This window comes from Larus michahellis, chromosome 9 (assembly GCF_964199755.1).
Source record: "Larus michahellis chromosome 9, bLarMic1.1, whole genome shotgun sequence".
NCBI lineage: Eukaryota > Metazoa > Chordata > Aves > Charadriiformes > Laridae > Larus > Larus michahellis.
The window spans coordinates 40,698,210-40,726,093 of record NC_133904.1 but is presented as its reverse complement, the minus strand read 5'-3'; the positions used below and the strand labels follow the sequence as shown (position 1 = coordinate 40,726,093).

The window sequence follows — 27,884 nt, the reverse complement described above, 5'->3', positions numbered from 1 at the left end:
TGACAGCAGTGTGGTGCAAGGCCAGCCTCCCTGCAGCACACACAAGCCTTCACCAGAGACCAGCCTGGAGGATCAGTGCACTCTTTGCTACAGCCTCCCGCGGTTCCAAACCGCCCCTCAAGCTCAGAAAGAAAAACTGAAACACTCCACCTCCCCGCTCCACCAACTCCTCAGAGCGCCTGCACTGGGAAAAGCCGGGTTGAAGATATTCCTGACAAATTCTGCTCAGATTTAGTCCATCGGTTCCAAACGGCTGAAGAAAAATTAAGAAATGTCCCACTTGACCACCGTCAGTAACAGAAGCAAGTTCTCTGTCCAGCCCTGTCCTTTGTACTTTAATAATTGTACCAGAGCCATTAAAAAAAAATAAATTACTAACTGTACTGGGAGACAAGGAATAATCATACAGCAGGAGAGCAGCCTCCTCTGCTAGCAACAAGCCACGACCTTTGGTATTTTTGTACCACTTCTGGCACTCCTACACATTCTAATCCCAATTCAGAGTTTGTGAGAATGCTTATTTCCTTCCCCTCCAATAAACTTGTAGAAGACTTCATAAAAAAACCCAAAATAATAATTCAGGAATGGAAGCCACTTAGAAAACTCAAGGGATTTTAATGACTGAATGAAGAAGGAACTACTTATTATATTTAAGTAGCAAACAGGTATTTTTGCTATCAAAGCACAAGCCAAAGAATTTAAAGAAGCCACATTAGTAAGCCCAACATACAGAACTTTGAGTAAGAAGGCATTTTACACACAAGATTTTATCAACACAAAACTGTTTAATATTTATTAAATGACACAAAATACCTAGATAACAGACTCACTCTCTGAAAGGACATGTATTTACATTATTTACCAACTTAAGAAAGACTCTCTGTACCCATATCAGACTTATGAAACATAAAAAAGGTTTTGCTGCTTTTTGCATCGAAGGATGCAACGGTGACACATGCCCTGTTTGCAAGTCTGCATAAACTATAACTTTTGATGCAGTGAAAAAGCACAATTTTATATTCTGGTAGCCGAGTGAAGAGGCTTCTGAAAAGTAACAGGGTTAGTTTCCCCCTCCCCCCCCACTCCAGACATACTCTGAAGAACTGTTATACAAAAAGTATATTACATTTTTGAATGCTGCTGTACTCTTACAATTTTAGTGTAACGTTTCAAAGAAAATATTCTTCCTACTATATGAAATCACTAAAAAAGTGGTATTTGAACATTTCTTTAGATGCACTTTTGTTTTTTTAAAGAAAGCATTAGGGCAAATGATATGTCTAGGAAAAAAATGAAAGACTGACCAAAAAAAAAAGCAAAGACCAAAATATGAAAATCAGCTAAAGCAACTTAACAATTTGCTAGGGTTTGTTTGTTTGTTTTATTAACTATTTACTTTGGCACCTTTGTGTAAACTATAGAACAAAACAAGGTTTACAACACATTTGCAATTACAGCATTTAAACAAAATGGTCACTTTTTAAACCAGCCAAGACAAAAAAATAGTCCATTTATGGGTATAAAGATTAAAAAACCTAAAATATATATTTCTAAGAATAAACTGCAATTTCTTATGAACAAGGTGCTATAAACTGCATGCAAGAGTCAAGATTAAAAATGTGTGGCCACAGACAAGCTGTGTTATAGCCAGATGAGTTGTGGTCCAAGCCCACTTTAATTTTTTTTTTTTCTTATAGAGATATATATGGCTCAATAGGCAGGCACATGATCCCAGCAAGAAGTTGCAGAGTTGTACGATAAATCTTGGCTGCAGCTTTGTCATTAACCAGGAATGAGCAAGACCTTAGCAGAAGAGATGAACAAGTTCTTGGGAAAACCCCATGAAGATGCAAGAAGGAGAAGCCTTCTCCCCTCCCCTCTCTCACCCCCTCTCTCGGCCTAGCCAGAGTTCTCAAAGTCCATTCTTTGGGTTGCTTTAACTAGATTGCCGCTTAGGGTCTGCCTCAGATCGTGGAAGTTTGATGATATTTGAGGACATTTTCTAGATAATAATTTCCTGCATTTAAGTTACTGAAATGGATGTGATAAAAATCAAATAAACTTTCAGACCTTTCTGGTTAGTTTGACTGAATGCAACACACTTGTCTGATGAGGGAGGATTTTACCAGAACAGGTATTTTAAACATCTAGTGGTGTTAGATTTATATGCTACAACAGACTGAATGAAACCAGTTCAATATTGATATTCATCACCTCCTGTCTCCCAAAGAGTTAAGTTTTATGCTCCTTCTGCAAAACACCTTTTTAAAAGGAATCTTTTATTGGCTAAAGATACAACACACATACAAGAAAAAGGAACATTGAATGCAAAATACAGAAGGTTTTTTCTGGGGGGGGGCGTTCTTTCCTCCCCAGTGGATCTCTGTTTGAACTAATACTTGATTTGCAGGAGCAGTCTTCAAGTTTCTTAACAGATAACTCTACTGTTAGTATTTTTCTTACAGAGGCAAGGGTGGTCCTGGATGTTTACCAGTGGTTATGCTGCAATAGTGTCAAACGATAAGGTAGATTTTCTGCAGATCACAAAGAGCTGTACAACAGTAGAGGGTGACAGCAAATAATTTAGTAGGAGAAAAAAAGACATCTGCTTCCTCTGTCAGCTGAGGACTGCATATAAAAGAGCTTGAGAGAAAACACAGCTGGAGAAAATATGGAATTAAACAGTAGATCAAAAAAGCAACAAGGATGGGATGTGTCAGATAGAAAATATACACACATACACACACTCTCCCTCTCTCACACATGCACACCCCTGAATGTGGCATCACAGTGATAAAAGTTATAGATCGTAGAGAGCTAAGTTACACTGCCATTAAATAAAAGTAACATCTTGCTTTCAAGAAGTATCTGGTATTCCCCAGGACTATCAGTGCCTGAAAGAGGATGAGGTTTCTCATTATGCTCTGCAACACAGCTGATCGTAGGTCTAAAGCCTGTCTGGGTAAGGAAGAACTGTTATGTGGAGGAGTTACCTTTTCTGCTGACACTTTTTCCCCCCCCCCCAATATGTTCCTGGCACATGCTGCTATAGCAATAAAAAAAAAAAAAAAAGCATTTTGTTGAAACAAAGCTCTACATTCAAGTGACTTATTCTCCCACGTCTTATAAAGATGCAAAGAATGCTCTCTGGTCATCTAAGAAAATATATTTTAGATGCCTTGTAGCAATATTTAACTTTCTATATGAGAGGTAGGCTTCTGGGTTCTAGGAGGCCTGCCACATCTAGGGCTGAGTTCTTAAAGCTTTAAGTTAAAGCAATCCAAAGCAGGGCAGTCTTAGAAGAGCTGCCCTGTCTAAACCTTGAGGTTAGTTCAAGTTTAGAATGTTGCAAAGCAAAACAAGTATTAAAATCCATTTGTAATTTTTGTTCTTACAGCTTTACCACAAGAATAGTGTGGCTTTTCATATATACCTGCAAATAGATTCTCTTTTCTAGAGTATTGCTGCCAAGAGGTGAAGGCCTCCTACCCATGACTAGTAAAAACTGTCACTTTTTCCATTATGGCTGTTTTATGCTTAAAATTCCCAAAGGTGAACACTAAGTCTTATAGGCAAGCCATATAAATCTGATCTGAACTTGTTTTGTTGTAGCAGTTAAGAACAGTGTTTGTATATACAGTATATATGCCCACACTGCAAACTTTATACATTGTTTTATATCGGTACCATTTTGTCTTAATTGAGACCAACAATATTTTCCATTAGATCAGCAATAAGCATAGCTTGGCTTATTCCCCATTTTCCCTCCCTCAAGGGAAAAATCCAAGTGTGGGCAATCAACCAAACCAATGGTATGTTACTAACTGAAATGCATTCTGTACAGTAAATTAAAAGTTTGCATGCAGTTTAAGCATTTAAAGGCTATTTTCTTATATTAATTAACCTTCTGTTTCCATTTAAAGGTGTGAAAGACATCTGTCATATATCAAGGGACTCCTCTTCAGACCCAGAGACAAATGGAATCACAGAGACCAGGTACTTTCTTTCAGCTGTCTGCACATCTTACTAAATAACATGCAAAGAGTTCAACAGCATTCTTCTTAAAATGTAAATAGTACTCTTTAAATGGGCATGTTAACCACTGAAAGAAGTCCACTCTACTATACTTTTCCATTACACTGCTTTCATTCAATCATCGGTAGTATAAAAAGTCAATTAACGGGATCAACAGGCTAGTTTATCCACTGGCAACTGTGTATGACACCAAGTGTGCAGTAAAACAAAGGCCAACATATGTTTATGCAATATAGTTGTACTGATTCGGGTTTTCTTTATCTCTTTCCATGTAGTCCCTGTCAATTAACGATTCTATTCTCTTCTTAAGGTCAGCTGGCTGTAAAATAAAGCGGATGTCAGCATTATTACTTTGCAGTCAAAGTTTCTTGGTTCTTTCTTTCTACTTAAGGCAAATATCCATGCTGTTTAAGATGTATGAGGAAACAGAAATCACAATTTAGAAAAAATAATTCCTTAGAGCATCAAAACTTGTCAAGTCTGCAACATATAATTGTCTGAAGAGAAAGTTACAAAATTGTCACCTGCAGCTAAGCATAGACTTCTACAGCAGAGAAAGATATTTGCTGCTGTTTAAACTGAACTCTCCTTTAAAGAACTGCAATTTTAAAGAACTGCAATTCATGCATTATGTACCAAAGTGTTTCTATTTCTGACTTTTGTCTGGCAAAAGATGGTACAAGTTTCATTTTATCTTGAGGCGAGTGAGTTCTGCAACAGTTTGGGTGCCTTATGATTTTGTTGGGTGAAGTACTCTATAAAAATGCCTCATGATAGAGTGATGAAAAGCATTTAAATTATGTTTAACCCTGCAGAGCCCAACTGCAGTTTATGCAATACTTACAGGCCTGCAGGAACTTAACGTGGTAACAAAACAGAATGACATAGCAGTACCTTTTATTTTACATTTCCAAAGATAGAAAGCACTGTATGTTTGAACTCAAACCCATGCATCACTGTCTATTTGAAAATCCATTTCCATTTGTACACAATAAGTAAGCTATTCGTTTTATATTGCAACTGTGGGCTTTAGCTTTGAGACATGTACCAATACCTAATTTTAATTCCATATATATGTGTGTATATATATATATTAACCAATATAATCTGTCTGGAAAAACCACTCTATGTTTATTGGTTACTAATTTATTAAAAAGTATCAACTAAATTAAGAATCAAACCCAATTCTGCATTACATATCTGAATGATTTTTCTCCTTGTCCCCAAGAATGCATTGCCAGAACACTTAAATGCAAGAACACTGTACAAGGAGAGCTACCTTCACAGTTACTGCTAATAGACTGGTTCTGAAAGCCCTTGGTAATAGGTTTTAACAACTTATTAAAAGCCTGAGGTAATATTCAGATAAATGAATGCAATTGTCACTTCAAAAATTTCTGAAAGTGAGTATTTGTCCTTCCCAATAGTAGAGAGATGCATGTTTTAGACAGAAGGACTGTTTAACTGAGGACAGGCCAGGGAATATAAAAAGTAGTAATAAAGTTTTAGAAGAAGAAAAACCAGTACTACACCTTTACTGGGAATTTAAGCTGGTTGTAGACCTCTGACACAAGCAGGTTATGACTCAGTGTCTTGCGCATCTTCATGATTCGTACAATTGCAGCGTCAATCTGGTATTGCCGGTCCTGGAATACTCTCTCTGTAGTGCTTGCCTGTTCCTCTACCTGAGGGATCCATTTAGAAAAGTTTTAAAGAGAACTGTCAAAACAACTCTGCTTTGTATCTCTAAGACAATTTTTAGTGTAAGACAGTAAAATGTCTGTTGTCAAATATTTGACATAAATCCTTTACAAATATAGAGACTGATTATTAAAAAAACACTTGTACAAGGAATTAAAATCTTTGCACAGACTTTACATTGGTTGGCTGTCAGGGAGCATTCACTGTGAACTTGTTTCTACATTCACAAATCACTCAGTAAAGCTCCACGGAATGATCAAGGGTGAAAAGACATTCACTAATTGAAAATTATCTTAACAACCTTATTTAGAGACATCTAGCATCACTGATGTCTAAGTTACTATTTAAGTCTTGCTATTGTTAGGTATGTGCTATAATCCACATTATACGCATAACTTTTACAGAGATATGAGTATGTACATTATAACTGAGAGGAAAAAAGCTTGTAAATGGGCAGGCAACAAGATACTTAACCCAAGGATCTAAACCCCAGAGGATTAAAAAGAATATACCGTTTCTTTCATCTGAATTTGGTTGATCTTTATCCTGAAGAGCTTATGTCTGAAATCATCATTACATGTGAATTTATCACCATCTTCCACATCTTTGCCTTTGGGACTTTTAGTCAGTACTCTGGCTTTACCACAAGCCAGAGACTGAAGGGTCCTTCTCAGCTCTCCGTCCTCTAAAGCAGAAACAAATTGTTTAGGCTTTTTTAGTAAACACACTTGGAAATAGTCAGCTGTTTTCAATACCAACCTATCCCAGTGGCTTGCTTTATCTCCTCTAAACTGAACTCCTCTCCTTCATTAAACATGAGCAGCACCAGAGTCTGGAACAAGGAGACCTGAAGTTCTTTTTTGCCCTGTCACAAAGGAAATTAACAAACATCACTAGGCTGGTTTTTCCTTTTTTTTTTTTTTTAGGCAGGGGAGAGGAACAAGTCACTCTTATGTCAATTATTCCACTTAGAGGATGCAATTATTCTTTCATATTCCCAAATGAATAGAATAACAAAAGTAACTGGTCACCTTGTGTTTACTATGGAATGCAGATTAAACTAGAGGTCGGAAGGTTAGACTATTATATCCAGTGACAAAAAAGAGACAAGATATGCATCAATTTACTCAAACAAATCTCAAAGCACTGAGTGCTTAAAATTACAATTTGAAAGACCCTTAAGTGAAAGTGCAACACAAACACTAGTTTAAGAAACACAGTATTAGGGACCATAGGATCTTTGAAATAACCAAGTTTGATAATACTTGTTTTACCATTAACATTTTTCTGAAAAATAGAACTGGTAAAAGCATTCCTATTCCAAGAGGAATTTTCTTGAAATATATTTGTGCCCATGAAAGAAAATGCTGAAGGGGAATAACTGGAAGCCCCTTAAAAACAGTTGTGTTCTTGTACAATCCAAAACTCTTCTTTATTTCAGTAGTGAAAAACTTACTGTAAAGAAGCTTAATGCTGTCAGCTGAAGTAAGGTCATCTATGGAACATGGCCTCTTTTTTTTTTCCCTCCATAGTATAAAAATTAGTGCCATTTTTGATGTGGAACTAAACTCACTGGATATTTTCCCCAAGTAGTAACCAAGAACTTTTCCCCCCCGCCACCGATACAGAAGTTGGACACATCTTCTTAGACCTTACTACATCTATTTCAGAAGCGATCAATGACAGAAATGATAGCAAGAGGTCAAAAGTTAAAAAGTAATTGCAAAAACAGAGATAAGTTTTCCATCATAGCACAAAAAAACCTTCCCAATATATCCCTAAAGCACAACTGAGACTTGGAATTGGCAAAGCAAGAGGAATAAGAGAAACAATACACTCACCTCTTTAAATTCTGCTTTTAGTACACAGTGTCCTAGTGTTGACTGCCACTGAAGTTTCCTACCACTGTGTTTTCCTAAATAAAAGGTCTTGAAAATCTCCTGCAGTTTTACCATCTAAAAAAAGAAACAACCCAAAACACTAAAACAAATTTCTACTTTAAAAGCATCCTTCCATCCGCCAAAACCAAATAAGCCTTAAACAAAGGTTTAGAAAGATGAAGGGCATTGCAAGAAAAGAAAACAAACTTTATCTAAAAGACACCTCTGCATTTCTCTCTAGAGCTTATATGCATATTTAAAACCAAGTTGCAGTTGATATCAAGATACACTACTGATAGGCTGATACTTGGATTATTACATCTATATTCATTACCTCTGGGGGTAAATGGACCTCCATAGGCACGTAGGTTGGCCAATAACCCATAGTCAGAATATTCACTGTTAGTTCAATGTTGCCAGGTACATTCTGATTTTGCATATACTGCACAAAGAAACAAAGTAATAAAGCAACGTTTATTAAACACATTTCAGGTAGAACTGTAAAGTTAGTTATAACAGGCATTACGAGAGCACAGAAGACAAGTTACCTCATGATGTCTCTGCTATATAAACTGCAAGTTACATACAAGAAAATTAGGGTAAGAAAAAGCACTTTTCCGAAGCTCTAAAGGCACTTCCATGAAGGAAGAAAACAGCAGAGTGTTTTAGCAGGTTGGCGTGAAGGTGTGTACCTAACTATGTGTGAATGGAAGAAAGAATGTTAAAATATGCTTTTAATCAAAACATTACAGAAGCACCAGGACTAAGGGGCAAAAACTTACAAGCCAGTCCATCAGAACATAGTGGTGTTAAAAACGCTTTATAACTGGTGTTAAAACATTTTTATAAGTTTACGATTCTTCTTTTATTACTGTGTTGTTTTTTTGTTTGTTTTTTTTTTAAGCAGCTTCTTGTTTCAGGTTTTTTGCTTTGTTGTTCAGGAAAACCAATAATAAGTTCACTACAATTTTGAAAAGCACAGAATTAAGAAATGGATTCCATCTGATTTTCAGTAGAGACTGTTTTCCCAGTTGGGCTTTTGTTCACTCCTTTTGGAAGTAATCACCTAACAAAGTCCTCTTCTTTGCAGTGAAAGAAAATTACAGACAACTGGGATAACTCAAAAGGAGTTTAACTCAATTACAATAGAAATTTTCACAAGTGAAGACATCCTGCAGCCTCTCGATAGGCTTTCTGAGTGTAACTCATTCAAAAAGCAAGTAAGTGAATGAGCCATGGCAGGCCTTCCCGCAGTACCTGTTTAAATTGTATCATTATGTCTTTTGAAAGCTCCATATCTTTAAACATTCCTTCAAGTTTGCTGGTGAAAGCAGCTCCACATTCTAAAAGAGAAAATTTAAGTCTTAAAAATTAATCTTTATTTTCAACACCATAGAGTAGTCATACTAAATATCAGAATGTACTTTGAAGCAAGACGACCTAATTCAGCATATGTTCTTACATAAAGACCTGGATTCTAATTAAGATATAGAATAAGGTTATAAACAAGAAGGGGGAAAATTTCTAGTGTGGCAGCTATTTTGCATGTGGACATGACTGTTCATCTTAGGACACGACTCCAACCTGTCACTCAGATGACAATTCTAATCCCTATCAGCTGCCTGCCAAACTGTCTCTTGATGGTGGAACAAGATCAAGTTCTAAAAATCTTACTTTTACCACTCCAAGACTCCATCCTGTGAAACAATGAAGACCAGACTAGAAGACTACTAGCTGTCAGTGTCATGTTTCAGACTTTATACAGAGTGAATAACAAACAGAAGCCATCCTCACGCTCTGAGCACATCACTGATTTATTCAGCAGGGAACCTACCCCACAGGCTAAGATACACCATGGACTTTAAGCTCCTGTTTTTTGGCTATTGCTGCTGTAATTACAAAACTAAAAGCAAATGAGTCTCCTCAAAATCCACCAGTCATTCAAGACCTGCACACCAGGTTTTTGCCCTCATGTAAAGGGGAAACACAAAGCACTTCTGGGGAGGCCTGTTAAAACAACCATTTTGAAAAGAAAGCAAGCAGGTAGATAGATAAGATATTTATTTACCATGTTTGAGTTTGGAAAGCATAGATTTTTCAGCATCTACTGATGCACTCTTCCCAACTAATAGTCTCTTTGCTAGATCTTTTTTATAAAAGGCCTCAAAGACATCTTTTCCTGTAAGAGATGAGATTCGAGAGGGATCACAAATCATTGTTTCTTTTAAACAAACATTACCTACAAGAGGCCCAATTCAAAGCTCAGTAAAACTAACAAGGGCCTTCACATTAAGATTTCCACAGATTTTTGAGTCAGGTCTTGTTATCAGCATTTTAACACGCAAACTAGTTAAACAGCACTACAGCAGCAAACTGCATCTACAGAGAACGAACATTTGAAAGCGCAAACAGATTGCAAAAGTACCTTTATGTTACTGATTAAACAGCTATACCCCCCAAAAAAAAGCCATACTTACCATATATGAATCTAAATATGATCATAATTTTATCCAGCATTTTTTCAAGTTCTTCATCAGTAGCTTCTTTGTTGCCTGCACGAAGCTTTGAATCTACATATTTAGCTAAAAGAGTGTTGAGGAATAAAAAGTTTAGAATAAAAAGTTTAGCATGTGCTTAGTATCACAATGAAACAATATATTTTTTAACTTTAAAAGAATTCTAATATTGTGAAATCTTCTCGAAACGTAAGAGATGCTGAAATTACCTTCAAATCAGTTTCACCACAGCTAGCTTGATATATTTTCATAGAGGATATAAAGTTATAAAAACCTTATAGCCTAATCTCTTTTTTCAGATAAGCATCTTAACTTCATCAGCATACATAATGTTAAAAGAGATATTTGTGTATGTAAAAAATCGTGGTCCATATTATGATCACTATTGCCATAGATTGACATAGCTATAATAGAAGTGAAAAGATCAGAAGAAAAACACGTAAGCCTGTTTTTTAAATGTGTTGACTATTGACTATACTGCTGAATTTCTCTAGCAGATTACTGTTTGCTTTAATTTCAAATGGTTTGGTAAGCACGTTACAATTAGTGAATTAATTTAAAAAAAAAAAAAAAAAGGAGGGCAGAAAGCATTACTCCACAAGCCCAACAGATTGCAAAGCAGGTATTATTCACTGTGCGGAGAAACAATTAAGATATTCAAAAGTGCAGAGAGCCAGGCCTGTAATGCAAAAATTCGTAAATATCATTCTTTGAAAACTACAGAGGCTCTCTCTCCTTATAATCTGAGAGGGTACAGTGCATCCTCATCTCTCTTCACTTTGATACTTTAAAACATAGGTATCTATGTAGAGCCCCTACGTAGAGCTATTGTGCGCATGTGTTGGTGGCACAGTTATGTAAGCTTCTGAAAAAGCAGAATTATTAGCAGTATTCTCACATCCGAACACCAGTCAATTGCTGGAATGCCTAAGTTATCATGTTCTTCACTTTCCTAAAGCTTAGCCAGTGAACTGGTGAATAGAGCTTGTTCTTAATGTTTAATGCTATCCTATCAAATAATTCACTTGCATAATAAGGCACAGTAGATCCCCAGTTTGACAATGCATTGTGCAGAACGTCTTTTAAACACACAATTCTATCATATCCCATCCGTAAGCTGCATCAGCAACTCCCTCTTGTCCCCCACCCAAATTCTCACACGGGAAGAAACTGAAGAAAAATACCTATGAGTTCAGCTGGCTTATTTGGTCTTTTGTTAATGAATGTTTCAAAGGCTTCTTTCATGGCATTTACAAACTTCTCATTCTTGAGAAAGCAAACATCAATAATATGGTCAACTTTGTCTTTAAAATCAAGTAGTTCTTGGACCATGGTTTTGTCTTTTTCTGGATTAATTACTATGGTGCTACCAAATGCCTGCAAAATAAAACACATTTTCCAATTAGCCTGAATAATGAATTTAAATGACAAGACTTGTAAAAGCCTAAGTTATCTTTGTAATGTCTTGTTTTTGGTATTTAGTTCCATTAACACAACAGAAGTAATAGCATTATGAAGTATTTTGATTTAAAAACCAACCTATGAATAAGCGAACAGATTCAGAACTTTTGTCGGAAGAAATAAACTTAAGCATGACAAAATTAACACACTCTTTTTAAACACCTATATCCTCAGGTTTTACACAGGAAAAGCTGCCACTAAACTCAATGTTATTTAACAGTACTCCTATGACATTACAAAGCCCTCCTACACAACAACCATACTTTTTGTAACATGTTCACTGAGTAATAAGAAGGAACATCTTAAGTGATATTCGAGTGCTTTGTGAACTTCAGTTGGTTGGTAACTTAAGCTACCACTCATTCTGACATGAAATTTTACCAGGAAGAAGATAGAAATGTTCTGCCATTACCAAAACGTCTATTGGAGAAATATAGTTGTCCCCCACAACTAACTATAAGCAAGATAAAAACTCCAAATTTATTTGGAGTTCAATAACTCAACTGAACGTTCAATATTTTCTTCAGTAGGGCTAGAACAGTTACTGTACTTTTCCTAGTGCAGTTTCAAAAGCCGCCCATTAAATATGTTTATAAGCAAGTAGTCTTTAATTCTTAGAAAAATGCAACAGTTTATAGAGATGACTCAAATATCTGTGTATAAACCCCATCAATACTATAGTGGTATCTGTACCAGACTTCTAGAAACAGTACCTTTATGTACTCAATCCAGTGTTGCAAGAGAACCTGTACTCCGCCTCTCACACGACTGAACAACTGATATAGAAGAGACAGGTCTTGAATTCGGTTTTCATCAAGAAGGTGGTTTAAACCTGCAAATGAGAGAATTTCAGTAGAAATTAGAACCAGAGTAATCCAAAGGAAGCGCAGCATATTATTACAGTAAGAGACCTCTTCAAAGCTAGCATTTTTTAATCAAGCAATTAGTGGTGGTTTGGGTTTTTTGTTTGGTTTGGGGTTTTGGTTTTTTTAAGCCAGCTAATTTCACAGTGAAACACAGAACGGCTACCTGAATTGTCTCAAACCTTAAAACCCTTGTTATTGCACTGGATATCTTAGGCTATATGTACTTCACATGTAAAGTACGCATATACACGTAAACCCTTGCTTATTTCTGCTTTACTATGCCCTAAAGATTTGAAATATTCATGCTCTACTGATCTGTAGGAAAGGTTCCTTGGCAAGACAGAGCTCCGAGTCTCAATTCCAGCTGTAAAATGAATTTTAAAGATGTTTGAAGGCAAGCAGCGCCAAGAAATATCTTCACCCTTCACTTTTTAACTTTTTGTCAGAGAAGGCCTGATGCTCCACAGCAAGGTTCTACGAAAGTAGATGGGTAAATATCGCAAACTTGATATCCTTCTCAATAAAGAGTCTGTTACAGACGTGCAGGAAAATGCTCACATACCTGTTTCTTCCAGAATCTGGCTAGTAATGACTTGATGATTTTCTTTAGTTATTGAACTCCTGCAGCACCCGTATCTATTTCCAGACTACCCCTCAGAGCAAGTGAGGGTCACCTGACTCCACAGGGACTACTGCAGAAGTGAGTGAATGTACTTCATTGCTCAAATTGTACTACATTTTTAAAACAAGCTGCTTTTTGCGAGCAGCAAGCAATCAACGTTTCCCCTTTCTGGTACAGCCATAATTCGAAGGCTACTCCTTTATCTGAAGTCTTCAAAATACTAAAACCACATTGAACTCAAGAGTCCCCTATTCTAGTTTTCCTTTTGCTTTGCTGCGTATCTGCAGCCAGCGTTGCATCTCCTTAACTTTGATGAGGAGAACGGTACTTGCCCTCTTTCAAAACGGTCTGTGCTATTTCATACACTGAGAAGCAAAGCGTGTTAGAAAATGACATAGCTTGTGTCCTCCCCCAGCACATGAATCTGTCACTTTCTTTTTCCACACAGGAACTGAAAGCCCCAAAGCAGTAATTAGAAACATTTCTATAAAGAAGGAAGATTACCTTTCTGAAGGATGGCTGTTAAATGTTCACCTAGAAGTTGCTTTTCTACAGTAGCAATTAGTGGCTTCCTATAGAAAAAATGTTTAGAATTACTTTTCCTTTTTCCATTATTGACAGTTTTAAATTCTTTTGAGATTGTTAACTACACTTATTATTGGGAGTACTCTAATTATCTGTGGCCAAGGACCTAACATCATTATACACTTTAATTTATTCTTTTTCCTCCTCACTAAGTAATCTTTTTTTCTGTTTGCTGACTGAGGATTGAATTCACACAATAAGCCTGTTGTACGTGACCTCTAGGCAGCTGGACAATGATTCCATCAGTGAAGAAATTGGGTAAAAGCTTCTCAAAGAATACACTTTCTCCTGCTTTGTGGGAGGAGATTCGTGTCTTGGGAGACAAACCAAGGAGAAGAAAAAATACACCTCATGAGTCAAGAGGTATTAAATTAAAACAGGGAGTTGGCCACTAATACTAGTGTGGAAGAAGGAAGCCACTAAACAAGGTAAATCTTTTTAACAGCTGAAGTAGGAAGGAAATACAAATGTATTATGGTAGCAATAAAACACCTTCCTTTCAGAGAGATCCTCTGTACCTGCTCTTTAAGAAGTTGCTACCACTTGCTCAGCGAGTTTTGTTACATTAGTGACCTACATTTTCTCTCAGACATGAGAGCTGTGGCTTTATGTTAGGAGAACATTTCTCCTGTCGTACCAGTCATGACCTCCACTTGATCATGTTTGAGGAAATCCTGCCTCTAAGTAGAAAAGATTGAAGAGTGACATTATGCAATAATTTCCCACACTCCATAAAGAATATGCAAATATTTTAATGTAAATATTCAGAGCCTTTAGCTTGAGAATTCTCTGTTCCAGGTCCTATCTTTTTCAGGTAATACAACAGCTGATTAATTGCATTTCGGCAAGAAAGTGACTTTTGGACTGGAGGTGGCAGCCTATTCTCCTCCAGCCAAATGCCCAACAATGTTTGTATCAAAATAACTAGTGGCTTAGAAGAAAAGGATGTTAGCTGTGTGAGCCAAGACAGTGCTTCATTGTAAACAACAAATTATGGGAAGTGAGAAGCACTTGATGGTCAGTCAATAACTGAAATAAACTGTAGCTATTAGATGGTCCTCAACAGAAGAAGAGACAAACAGCTAACAACACCAAGCAAAGAAACGTTGCACTTACTGTGTGCTCTGATCTAAATAAGTGATTATCCTGTCTGCTTCTTCTTCCAAGCGCTTGTTGACATGATGAAGATATTCTGGAACCTGAAAATGCCAGAGTAGTTTTGTATATTTAAAAAAACCCAAACAACCAAGCAGGGGGGGAAAAATATACAATACTGATCTGACAGCAGCAGCAGCTCCAGTTTTAAGCAGGAATCATTAGCACTGTGACTGAAGGCAATGAAATGTGAATTTGCTTTTTCACAGTATAAGGCATAAAGGTCACATTAATGCCCTGCACACTGGCTAAGGCAGCAGAATAGTTCCTCTCCCTGACAAATGCTTCGTCATTAGGCATAACAAATATTGTTAAACATTCAAAATACCTCTCGTTCCTGCATAAGTCTCTGTCCCTCTGCTGCATACAGGCGGTTAGTCTCTTCCAAGAATCTATGTTCGAAAGAGTCTTGATAAATCTAGGGAAAGAACAAGGTAGCATTCCAGGGTAAAGCTTACAGAGCACTAAAAAATCTGAGCTGCTTAGTTGTTTAAAGGTGAAATAATTTTACTCACCTGCAAGTCAGAAAGCATGCTTAGAAGGCTTCGCAGTAAACTCCTATCAATAGCCTCACCATTTCTTTCCCTCTCAATCAGCAGAAGAATGCCATCAATAGTTTTGTTCTGAACCTTCTGATCACTGATTATATGAGTTCTGAACAATTCTAGCCCCATATCCCTACAAAAAGAAAATAAAGGCTGTTCAATAAATTGCATAAGAATCAACCCCAATTATTCTCTATTAATAAAATTTGATCTAGATCAAATAAGAAAAACCAATAAACAATAGCATTCTTCAAATTCTTCATTCCTCTGCCCCCAAATCACTCAAGATAAATGAACACATAAACACTAAAATAAACCACGACAAAACATCAACAGTAAGCTACAGATTTTAAAGACTAAAGCATATATTTTTTCCTAAATAACCACCTAACTTTTGCAGCATCTTTATTTTTCACTTGGTTGGCAGGATGATGGAAACTGAATGAACAGCAGCCTTCATGAGAAAAGGATAATGTCATCCTGGGTCTCGATTCCATGGTTATGCTGTTGGACAATAGTCTTTTATGTCCATCACTTTATAATCTCCAGTTCTTAGGCAGAGCTTTAAACTCAGTGATGTGAAAGACAAGGATCTCTGCTTTGGGCATCCCAGTTAAAACCCTCCACGAACTTGAAGCTGGGTCTGGACATCTTTAGGAAAATGCAGGCTCTCTACCCACCACTCCTTCAATCTCTGGCAAAGTAATTAAGGTAGTGCCAAAGGCACTGTACGGTATTTGCTAATTATTAAAACACAGGTTGAAGTCTAAAAGAGAGTAACTTGCTTTTATTTTAGGTAAGTTTTTTTTTCCTTTAAAAATACTCACAGAACTTTGAATAGTATGCACATTAAAGCCAGTAACAGGTCAACCCAAACCCTCACACTTCAGTTGTTGAACAGGCCCTTTCTTTTAACTGTGCAAAATGGACATTGATATCTACTTAGCTGAAATTTGCTATCACAGCTATTCTAGAAGAATGTTGTAATTCATGGCAAATTTATTAAAAGTAAAATCTCCCTTTGCAACAAGCATGTATGCATTCACCATCTAATTTACAGGTCATTATAAAATTTATACTAAAAAAAAATAAAATCTGAAAATCAGCAAGATATATGCGATAATTTAAATACACCCCCAATAATTTTATTCTTTGTGCCCTTACCAAATAGATGGCAGCATTGAATTCTGAAGTACGTAAGTTCGATCCAAGAACAAAAAGATACTTCTAATCATAATCTGTTATGAGAAGGAATAAAAAAGCCACAATCATTTTACTCTTGAAGAGCAACACAAATTATGCTCAACAACAACAAAAAATAATCCCACTGACTGGTTTCAGGCAGTACTTTCTTAGACAGCGTTGATTTGTTTAAAGTATTCTGCCAATATCAGCAAGATGATCAATGTGACATTTAGCATCTTTCTGTATAAAAGAATAACTCCTTTTTAATAGGTATAAAAGAAGAAAGGTTTGCATAGAAACAAGTTGGGAATTGAGTGTGTGTGTGTGTCCAAGATCAGACCAATATGTGAAGAAACACACTACAGAAGTATTTTCAAGGCTCAATTTCTAACAAACTAGATATAGTGTATTTCACAGAGAAGCATATGAATTTAAGACAATGTTTCAGAATCACAGTATGTTTGTAAAGGAAGAAAATTAGGAAAAAGATAAGCTGACTTGGCAACTGGTTTTCTTTAAAAAGATAAAAACCCTTACCATTTGTCTGCAGTGGTCTTGCCAACATTTGTCTATTTTCTTTAGAAAAAGGACACTATCCAATGAATCCATAAAGAAATCATTAAGAAAAGTATGATTAATAGGTAGTGTTAGCAATGAAATGAACCAACATTATTATTTTTTAAAGACATTTAACAGAGAGCACAACAGACTCACCTACTCCCAAAAAGAACCACTTAAATTGTGGCAACATGTCTATTTTTAATGAAGGTCCTTGTGTTAATATGAGAAATCAAAATGATTTGAACAATTTTAAAAAAACAGATCTAAATACTTTTCAATGTTTTGTCTCATGCCCCATCACTGAGGAGTAGAACAAACATACACATCCCCACACCTCAAAAACCAGAAGTCCACAATATATGTAGAAGCCCACCACTACGCAGGTACTATAATTTCAGCTCATGCTAAGAGATAACCTCAAGAGATAAATTTTGTCCTTGAAATTTAACGTTTAATCAGTTCACTGCATAGTTCTGGTACTAATTAATATCCACTTAACAGGATCTCAATCTGATTCAAATCTCAATTTGACCCTGCTCTGGTAGTGGGGTTGGACTAGATGATCTCTAGAGGTCCCTTCCAACCCTACCATTCTGTGATTCTGCGATTCAACTCAAAAAACTTTTGAAAATAAGCCATTTAGATCCTCAGAACCACAGATACTGAATGCTGCCAGACCACTAGCACTTTTCAAAAAGAAAACATGAACTACTTGTTGGAATACTTGGCTGTTCACCTGAGCATGGCAAGTTCAACATATAAAAAAGCCTGAAGTGTTATAGCCAACACAGCCTTTTTAAGCTTTGCTGTTAAGTCTAATAAAAGCTTTTGCAAGAAGTCAAAGCGTTTCATAAATACCAATGAAACTTTCTCACAAACTTTTCAAATGCTTACAGACATAAAGGAACTAATATTTTTCCTTGAGGTCCCACAAAAAAATGAAAACAGACCCAATTATGCAAAACCAAGGAATTCAGATTACCACAGCCTACTGTCATGAACTAGTCAATGAAATCTGTCACCACACACCGGCAGGTAACAGCATTTTGGCTTGTCAACAGCTAAAAAAAGGATATTCTCTGAATTGGTGAATTTGTGCTTTAATGTGGTCTTCACAGATCTGTCTCAATTGTTTGTACAAATTTGCAGAAATCTTGTAGGAGCAGAGATTTTCAACAGCCTGAAGTAAAGAGAAACGGATATTAAGAAAATTGTTTATATTCTTATATGTAGTTTTACAAGGAAAGGGGGGAAAAAAAACCCAAAACCAATGAGGGAATTCTTCTGCTTCTCACTCTTATCTACCAGCTTTTAGTTGTAACATAGTTAACAGCTGCATGCAAAGCACCAGAGAGACATGGCACTATAATGGTAATCAGAGACAAAGGAAGGCCAGGCCCTGAACAGTTTACAGTTTATTAATTTCAGCTGGAACACTGGTATGTCATAGGGAACTGCAGGACTTGCATCTCTAAGAACAACGATGTTAGTTTAATACGTTCCAGCAGCTTGCTGGGTTTCATACATCAGAGCAGACACTTAAGGTCTTAATTTTATTAACTGCTGTGATCTGCAACTCACACTAATCATAGCAGAAAAGCACCAATAGCCTTATTTCCCTTTGCAGTCCTTTCCTTGATTAAGCTTCTCTCATTCACAAAAGTACATGCATATACATATGTATATCTATATAGATATATCTCCATCCATCAGCCCCTTGCCTGAATAAGTTTAGTTATAATCCTGAACAATTTTTAGTAGCATTCCAGATGTTTACAGTGTCAAATCTCAGATTTCTAGATCATAATCATGTATTAGAAGAATTGTCGCTGTGCTTCACATTGAGAAGCGAAAGTAAGTTTAATGGGAACACGTCCTGGAAACTGATCAAGCAAACAAGCTTAAGTTCATAAGCATAACTCGGGACTTTTCCAAAATTTATACCAATTGCCCAGATTTGTAAAGCAACTAAGCAACTTTAACTCTCTGTGTATTGGTGAAAGACACAATATGTGATTATTCTGTAAAACATCTGTAGAAGCTAGATAGGAGAAGTATATATGATATTTAATGACTCCTGATTTTATTTATTAAACTGAAAATACTTCAGTTGACAGTACAACCAACTCATAGGAAAAAAAGGACTGGAAGATCAAGTTTGTTCCCCAGCAACCGCAGGCAAGCATGCGTGGACAGTCTAGTTCAGAAATATACAGAGTAGATCTACTCCATTACGCTGAAGACCCCCAGAATATTTCCCAAGAGTCCCACTAGAAGCCACCAGCAAACAGTAAGCAGCCACCACTAAAAGCACAGCAACAATCGAAATAGCTAAACAAGGAGCTCCTCAGTTTACCCAAGGATATTAACAGTAATCATTCTCAGTATCAACAGTAAACAACTCTCTAGAGCAAGTGCACTACTAATACTGGCTCTAGGACATAGAGGAGTTAAAAAAAAAAAACCACCAAAAAAACAAACCAAGAAAAACCCAAAAAAGAAACCAAAACCAAAGCCACCACAAAAACCAAACCCCCACAACACAACCACTCCACACAACAACAACAAAACACCCCCAAAACCAAACCTGCATAAGCTTACTGTCAGGAACAAACAGGTATAGCAAGAGAGTAAGCATGCCCATTAAGACTAAAACAGGTCTGAATGATGCGTATTAGGAAAGCCAGAATTATCACTGAAGTGTACATACCTTCATACTTGAAAATAGTAACAAATTCAACTCTCAGCCTTAACACTTAAGAAACCCCCAAAAAATACAATGTTGTGATGGGAAAACATATTCTACACTTCACTGTTCAGAGCAGGTTATGGACACTGCTCAACTTTACTCTGCTCTTGTATCAGGGTCAGGCTCTAAATGATCAGGCTCTAAATGAACAGCAGCAAAACAGGAAATAACTGTGACACTGATTTCAGAAGAAAAAGGAGATGGAAAACACTAAGTTCGAAGAGCCTGATCAGACCTTCAGCAAGCACAACAAATAGGTTTCTTCTTTCCTCCTGCTTACTTTGGAGAAGACAACTGAGAGCTGGGAAGATGAATGTTTTAGATAGAACTTGCTAGTCACCTGCATAACCAGAGTTAGTCTTGCTTCTACCTAGCAGCAGAGGACATCAGTGGCCATTTTGCTGTACCAACAGTTTTGTAACAGCTGTCTACCAAAACAAGTACTATTTAACCATGCTACACCAAATCCTCAAGAGAATTAGCCTCTGCACTGCAGATGGACACATGCATACCATCAACTCTTAGGGAAATAAGTAAATATATATTAATACACATTTACTTTTATGTAGTGTTCATATAAAGCTGTGCTTTTGTATTTGTGAATCAGAAATTCCAAGATGTTAAACACGTCTGCTAACACTGAATGTTTGAACATCAAGTGCAAAACTTCTACATCTTCATTGATAACATCCATAGAAATGTTTTAATTTTGATTTGTGAATTCTGCTCAATTGGCTTTTTTTTTTTTTTCTTTTTTTAAGAGATTAAACCTTCTAAGCACGCAACACAAAACCTTTTACTAGGATTTGCTCTGTGGAGCATAACACCACTACTGCAATGTTATCCTTTGTAAATTTAACTACTGGTGTTACACAAAAATAATTGTAAAGTATCAAAAATTCCTCAACAACTTTAGGGGCTGTAGTTCACAAAGTTATCTTCTTCTGAATTAGTGGAATAAAGCTTTTTCATCAGGGAATCTGTGCCCTGAAGATGGTCAGAACATCCGAAGGCAAAGCATCATATTTTCTTTGTGTAACATATATTCTGGTGGGTTTTTTTGTTTGTTTGTTTAACTTGCAGCATCTACACCTGGGTTTGTGCGCTGGGGAAAAGTAGGAAAAAAGAACTAAACACAGCTCTGATGAGAGAAAAATCAGAACTTTCCGGACAAACTTAACTCTGTGATTGATTAAAAAAAAAATAACTAGGGATCTGGTACCAAAGATCTAGAGCTCTATTTTCTGCTACTAATCTAAAGAAAATTATTCTAATAAAGAAGCTTTCAGTTCTGTAGCACTCCAGCTACTCAAAGATGTATATCATTTCTCTTGCTGGGAGGAACAAAGTACAACGCTAGTGTCCCACACGGAAATAAAGCCTCAAAATGTTTGCTCAGTGGGATTTTCCAACACAGACAAAAGTTAAACCAAACTCAGTAAGTTTAACTCCATTAAAGAAAAGAAGTGTCTTATTATGAGGTCTGCAGCAGAACTTCTGCAGACTCTTTTGCAATTCCCCTCTGTGCTTGGATAATGGTGTCTGCCAAGGCATATTTGGCATCAGATCCATTTACCAAGCAGCTGTTCAGAAATGACATTAGTTTAGTTAGCATTTAAAAACACTAGTGATTCTTATGACTATTTTTAAATAAATAAGTTTCTTTCTAGATTTATAAGAAAATTTTCATACTTGATTGCACTCCATTTCATTGAAAAGTTATTACAATGTTAAAACTGAGATTTAAAAGAAAAAAGTGTTATTTTTTGTTTTTTGAGCACAAGCAACATTAAATTAAGCCTGTGGTAAAAATGAGCAGAAATTTAAGTGATAACTGTGAAGGAGAAGCAAGGCTTTCAATGGAATTTTCTATTTTAAAACAATTTTGGATATCCTTCAAATATTTAATTAACAGTTATTTGCTCTGTTGTTCAGTCTAGGGTCAGTAGTTTACAATACCAGCCAATACAGTGGATTGTAATTTGCTATTAGTTTCACCAAGTTTTGCAAAAGTAACATAACTGTTGTTACTTTAACAATACATTATCTTGACGAAGTGTTAAAAAAGCTGCTTTTAGATAAACTGAACCTTATAAAAGATTATAATGAGCTTAAAAATGCGCTGAACTGAGGAACTTGGCCCGTGAGGTTCTTGGTTCCATGAGGAATGGCAATTTATCCTTCCCTAAATCTGCCCCCAAACCTTCTGCAAACAGGATTTTTCTCCTCAGCTTTTCACAGAAATCAGTCATACCCAAATGCAACTTTTATTGAAAAGGGGAGGGCAGGGGAAGAAGAGACACTAAAAACAGGTGGAGAGAAGGCTATATAGACACAGAGGAATGAATCAAACAACTAACCAGGTAGTAAAGGCTTTAAAAGCAGAGTAAGAAGTATAAGTGCTTCTTAATACCTAGCTAAAGCAGTACTGTTGCTAGGCCACTAAAACCGCAAGTACCACGAAGTTAGTAGGGAAAAGGTGAGGAAGGGGAGAAGTCTCTCTAACACATTCATCTGAAAAAGCAGAAGTGGAGCTTATAAAAAAAAAAGTTAGGAAATGCGGTTCAAGTCTGATCACTTCCTAAAACATTTAAGGTAAAACAATCAGAGCTGTTACTGGGAATAAATTCTGATTCTCAGTTGTTAGAATAGACAGAATGATGAATGATAAAAAACTACAATCAACCCAAAATAATACAATTCATGAAGAAAAATAGCATTCTATTTACTTTCAAGAAGTCAAACAAAAATTTTCAGGTTTTAAATGATTTGTGATCCCCAATCATGAACAGATACTGCCTTCGGAACAAGGATTATATTTTAACATAAATCATCTTTTTCTTACCTAAAAACCAACGTTTTAGGATTTCACATTTCTCCCATAGCAGCTACACACCATAAACCCCAAAACAGTAAAGGGAATACAGTTCCTTGCCTTATTTAATTCTTGTCAACTGTTGCAAGGGAAACCATACCTTAGATTATGTAGTGGCAAGTAAAAAAATTTCCGAGTTCAATATTAACTCCTGTGAAATTTTTACTGATGATTTTAAAATTTGAGAAACTATTTGATGAAGTTTTTCAATGACAAAAGCAGCTATCAAGCATAATGTCATATTCTTACCACTGTATCAAAAGTGTTTTAAGCAAAAGAAATACAACAACAAAACAAAACCCCCACCCCAGCGCTTTTACTTGAAGCGCTTACCTGATAGAGCTCCTCTAAATTGTACTTAATTGAAGTACTGTTCTGGATAGCTTCTACAGCTTCTTTCAGTTTTTGCCAGGTTTCATCTGTGTAGTTTTCAGGCAATTTGGGCTTATCTTTAAAAGAAATTATATAGTTTGAGAAAGCATTTAGAAAAAGTAGAACATTTTACCTTTTACAGAAATGAAAACTGTAGCTTTGAGAAGAAAGAGGTATAGGCTGATGGTCTAGATTTTAATTTATACTTACACAAAAAAAAAGCATTAGTGTAAAAGCAGTATCTTATTTACATTTGAAATAGTAACGCATTGTAAGAATTCAGCATTGCTCTTCACATACATATCACAGCATCTGTAGCCCAAACAGTATGTGTGATTTATAAAAATCACAATACTGTGTCTGAGCAGCTCAAGATGGGATAAAGGGCTAAAAACCAGCAAGAACAATCTACATCTTCATTACACTCTTTTTCATTACCAGGACAGCACAGCTAAAAGAAAGTGAACATAAAAGCCAGAAGTGATGGATTAAAAGATGCAGAGTTGTATATAGCTTATTTTTTTAATTTATTGCTCATTAATCCTACTCTGCATTAACAGTTGGAAAGAAACCCTCAAGAAACATGCATGGAAATACTGTAATTATAATACAGGCTTTATGGTCGCAAGGAAGACCTTCCTATTTTGAAGTAATCCATTTACGTCTCTCTTGGGTGTGGCCAGTCGATATTTGTTAGAGTTAAGCCCTCTTTTAATGTTCAAATAGCTCAAGCTTTGCAGATTTGACCCTTTCCACTATTTTTTCAGCCTCTTTTCTAGAGATGCCCCCGCTATGCAGCATCTTCAACAAGACTAAAGCATTTACAACAGGCTAAGAGAGATTCCCCAAGTCACATCCTCAGAGCAACAGGACCATTTTAAAATTCTGTGTGTTATCATAACTAGCTAAAATAACCATTTTTGTTCTAATAAGCACATTCCCGAATGGAGAAGGAAAGAGGAAAATGTTTAGGGAGGAAGTCACATGCACATCCATGCCACCAACAGGTGAAACTGGCCCAGAGTTTATATGTTATTAAAACCAACTTTTACATACCAAAGGTGAAAAAGAAATTATAAAGCTTTATGGTTTCTCTAGAAATAGCAGAGAGAAATGATTTTTTTTTCGGTCCTCCTAAGCATTTTCCTACATATTGACAATATCCCAACATCAGCGGTATACGAATCTAAAGAGACAACTAACTACAAGTAAGACTTGCCTATTTTCACTAGCAACTAATGAGTATGCAACTCAGCAGTAAATATCAAGATTCTGGATTTTAGAAAGTTATTTAAGTTGTAAAGGATGTTACTGCTATCACACTAAGATAAATACAATAAATTTAAGATTATTACTCAGTTTAGCATCTGAAAGCAAATAAAAAGCAAAGCTGGCAGATTCTTGAGACATCCTTTTTAGGCAAGTGATTCAAATACCAATTCATAAGCAATGATGATCACAGCACCATGCAATCCATGACATTTAACAAATATTTTAAACATGAAAAGTTGACTTCCCTTAAAGATAATGGTGTACAGGCAACTGAAAAGTGGCATTTATTCCTCACTGTCATGCATCACAAGTATAAATTTTAAAATAATCAGTGAAATTAAATGATGACGACGTGATGGGTGAAGAACATTTTTGAGAATTAGGAGGACCTTAAAGCAAAAAGTTGCACTGTGATCATGAATTGCTGTAAAACATTAGAGTGGCAAAGATAATCCTAAACCTTACCTTCTGTGATATCTCTACAGAACGTTTGTATCAATTGTGTATTTACAAATTAATTTTAATGTCAGTAATATCTTTTACCCCCCACCCCCAAACACATGGCGGAAAAATAAAAACAACCCAAGAAAGCAAGCTATCAGACTATTTTAGAAGATAGCAAGAGGCAGGAAGTAAGAAAACCCCAGGATTTCCCCATCTTTATAAGGGAAAAAAAGAGACAGAATTTTAGCTAAGCTTTCTGCCTACACCTATTTGTATTTTTGTTTACTAGAAAATGAAGCAGCATCCCAGCAGAAAAGTTTCATTTCTCTGCTACAGTTTATCTCTAGTAACAATATTCAAGAATCTCAAACACATCTTTTGAGAGAATTTATAAAATATGTAAGCTTGTAAAGTGAGAGTATATTAAGACAGAGAAAAGACATTAAAGAGTTAAACAATAAATATTACAGCAAGGATATTGCACGGAAAACACTCAGCAAAAATCTGAACTACCTACATTAAAGGCAAGTGGGGAAACCAGAAAGGAAATCCGCCATAATAGCCTGATAATCACCTTAGTTTCAACATTTAAAACTAAGCACAGGCAGATTAACCTATAAACAGACAACACGGATAGAGGTAAGACATACAGATTCAGGCCCACTTTAAAAAAAATTCGTTTCATGAAAAGACTTATCATAAACTGGGCTAAAATACATACTAACAACTAACAATCCTGAACCAGGATTACTAGAAAAGAGATATCAAATGTTAAAAGTTTGAAGAAAGGTGATTTACACACTTATGTAATAAAAGCTTTCATCTAACATACAAGTTATGGCCTTCTCAACAGACAGAGTGAAAGCAGTCTGAAAAATAATCCCAAGCAGCAAAGTGTAGCTCAGGATGTGTACATGACTGGGCAAGTATGCATCATAAAACATTATTCCCCCTTTACATAAGTATTGAAACATTCACCACAGAAAAGCGTTTCCTGTAAAACTTGCAGCTATTTGAAAGCCAACTGGTTTTCACATTGAAAACAAAACATAAAGTTGAGCGTCAGCTCCCCATAGGTTATGACAAATTATGGCCTGTTACCTTTAAAGTTCTTGATCACTAATTTCTTAGCAGAGCCAGGTTTACTGTTGGCGAAACTGGAAACAGTAGAGGAGGCAGCTTTGGTCAGGCCATTTGCATGGTGCCCCACAGCCACTGATGAAATTAAAAGGCTTTTATTTTTAAGCTGTTGTTGGTGCTGCTGTTGAGAAGAGGCAGCAGGAGAAGAGGAGGAAGAAGACTCTTCAGCCATCTTTACATCTAGTCCAATAAAATCCACGGAGTCCTCAAAGCGCAGCTTCTTCTGGAGGTGATGGTTAGAGGAGGCAACCCCTGAGGAGGAACACGAGGAGGTGCTGATGATGGAGGAAGATGATGAGGTGTTTTTGGAAGGAGAAGAGGCGCAGGAAGAAATGGAATCAAATTCTTCTCTTTCAGAATTGCTGTTGCTGCTGTTATTTAATTTTCTCTTCTTGCAGGAGGAGCTGCTGCTGGTATTACCATCAGTGGCAGGTCTGACCTCCTGGGCTGCAGCTGGGGGGTTGGGGGAAGAGAAACCTGTGGGAAACATGAACACACAGAAGTGAACAGGCTGAGGGGCATCAAATCCTTGTGGTGTGACAGAGAGAGAGAGAGTTTGAGAGTCTGTCTGTTTGGTGTCTCTCGGGGGGGAGGGGGGGGATGTCTTTCAACTCCTCTCTCTCATCAGTGGAGTCCTTCCGTATCCCCTCTCCTTCGCTTTCTTCTTTCTCGGAGGAATCACTTTATCTCGTATCTTCCCCTTTCCTTTATTACTTTGTTTCTTCGCGTAGTTCGTCTCTGCTTTCCTGCTTTTACTCCTTTCTCAGCGGAGCGTCTCCAGTCCTGCCTCTCGACACCCAACTAGCTTCTTTCAATTCTTCTCTCCAACACCAGTACTTCACCGCGGCTGCCTGCTGCCCCGGCTTTTCTTTCCGCTCCCCTTCTGCTCCGGCCGCCTCGTCTCCGCCGAGCAGCAGCGGGCAGGGCTGAGCGCGGCTCCCTCACGCCTCGGCTCCAGCCCCTCGCCCCACACGCTTCCCGCTCCCTCGCCGCCGCCCGGCCCGCTCTCCCCCCGCGGCCCGCTCTCCTCGGGCTCCCGCCTCCCCCCTCTCTGCCTCCTGCTCGCGCTTCCCGAGGGGGGACGGCCCGGCCCGGGGCTTGTTATTGTCAATACACAGCAGAGAGGGAGCCTAAAGATGGCGGCACATCCGGTCGCCGTGCATGCTGGGGCGCGGCCGCCCGGAAGCGCGGCCGGACGGCCCGGAGAGGCGGCCGGGCCCCACCTCCGGCCCGGCGGCCCCGCTGCCGCCGGCGCCCCCCGCTCCTTTCCGCCGCCCTCTGACCTACCGGAAGTGATCATGCTGGCCGGCCGCTGCTAACGGGCACGCTCCTTACCCCCTCGCGCGCCGGCGCAGGGCGCGTCGTGCGGGGAGGGGGCGTGGCCGCCGCCCTCCGCGTGGCGGGGAGCGCGGAGGGGCGGGGCGCGATGAGGGACAGGCCCCGCCCACCAGGGGGCGTGGCCTCGGCCTGCCCGCAGCCGGCGGCGGCTCCGCGGTCCCTCAGGCCGGCGTCGGTACCGGTACCGGGCAGAGCCCGCGGGGAGGCGTAGGAAGCCGAAGTCCTGCGTGTGGCTTGCCGCCCGGCCTGCCGGCTGAGGTAAAGGTGGTAGGAAAGGGGGTTTGGCTGAAACTGGGGCGCTCCGCTCTGAGCCTGTGGTCAAGCGGCCTGTTAGCTTGCTTTGGAAATAATTGTTCTTACAGTTATTTATAAGCAATCATTCAGTGCCAACTTTTTCATATGTTTTTAATATATATGGACTTGCACTGGGCTAAAGCCTAGAGTTGTTTTTTTGTTTTTATTTTTTCAACATTTGGAAGCAAAAATAGAAATCGTGGCCCTTTAGAGGCTCTTCTTGATACTGATGTATCTGTTACCAAAGGAGACGTGAACTCTCCAAGAGCGTTGTTAGGATTCAATCAC

General features: G+C 37.7%; 1 protein-coding gene across 2 annotated transcripts; it reads right to left on the bottom strand.

Moving 5' to 3' along the window:
• Nucleotides 1-765: 765 nt before the first annotated feature.
• CUL4B (cullin 4B) lies at nt 766-27,363 on the bottom strand. Of its 2 annotated transcripts, XM_074601943.1 has the most exons (21): nt 27,252-27,363; nt 25,926-26,441; nt 23,070-23,185; nt 18,189-18,292; nt 17,089-17,158; nt 16,531-16,604; nt 15,337-15,499; nt 15,150-15,239; nt 14,783-14,865; nt 13,586-13,653; nt 12,307-12,425; nt 11,317-11,509; nt 10,094-10,198; nt 9,685-9,795; nt 8,874-8,959; nt 7,951-8,058; nt 7,578-7,691; nt 6,496-6,601; nt 6,249-6,421; nt 5,568-5,720; nt 766-4,354 (listed from the first exon to the last, which is right to left on the bottom strand). In XM_074601943.1, exons 1-21 carry the CDS (start codon nt 27,262-27,264, stop codon nt 4,259-4,261), a joined length of 2,661 nt encoding a protein of 886 aa, XP_074458044.1. In that variant the 5' UTR covers nt 27,265-27,363; the 3' UTR covers nt 766-4,258. The 2 variants fall into 2 exon arrangements, with proteins under 2 accessions (XP_074458044.1, XP_074458045.1); XM_074601944.1 differs by lacking the exons at nt 17,089-17,158; nt 18,189-18,292; nt 27,252-27,363 and having other exon boundaries at nt 25,926-26,599.
• Nucleotides 27,364-27,884: the final 521 nt, after the last annotated feature.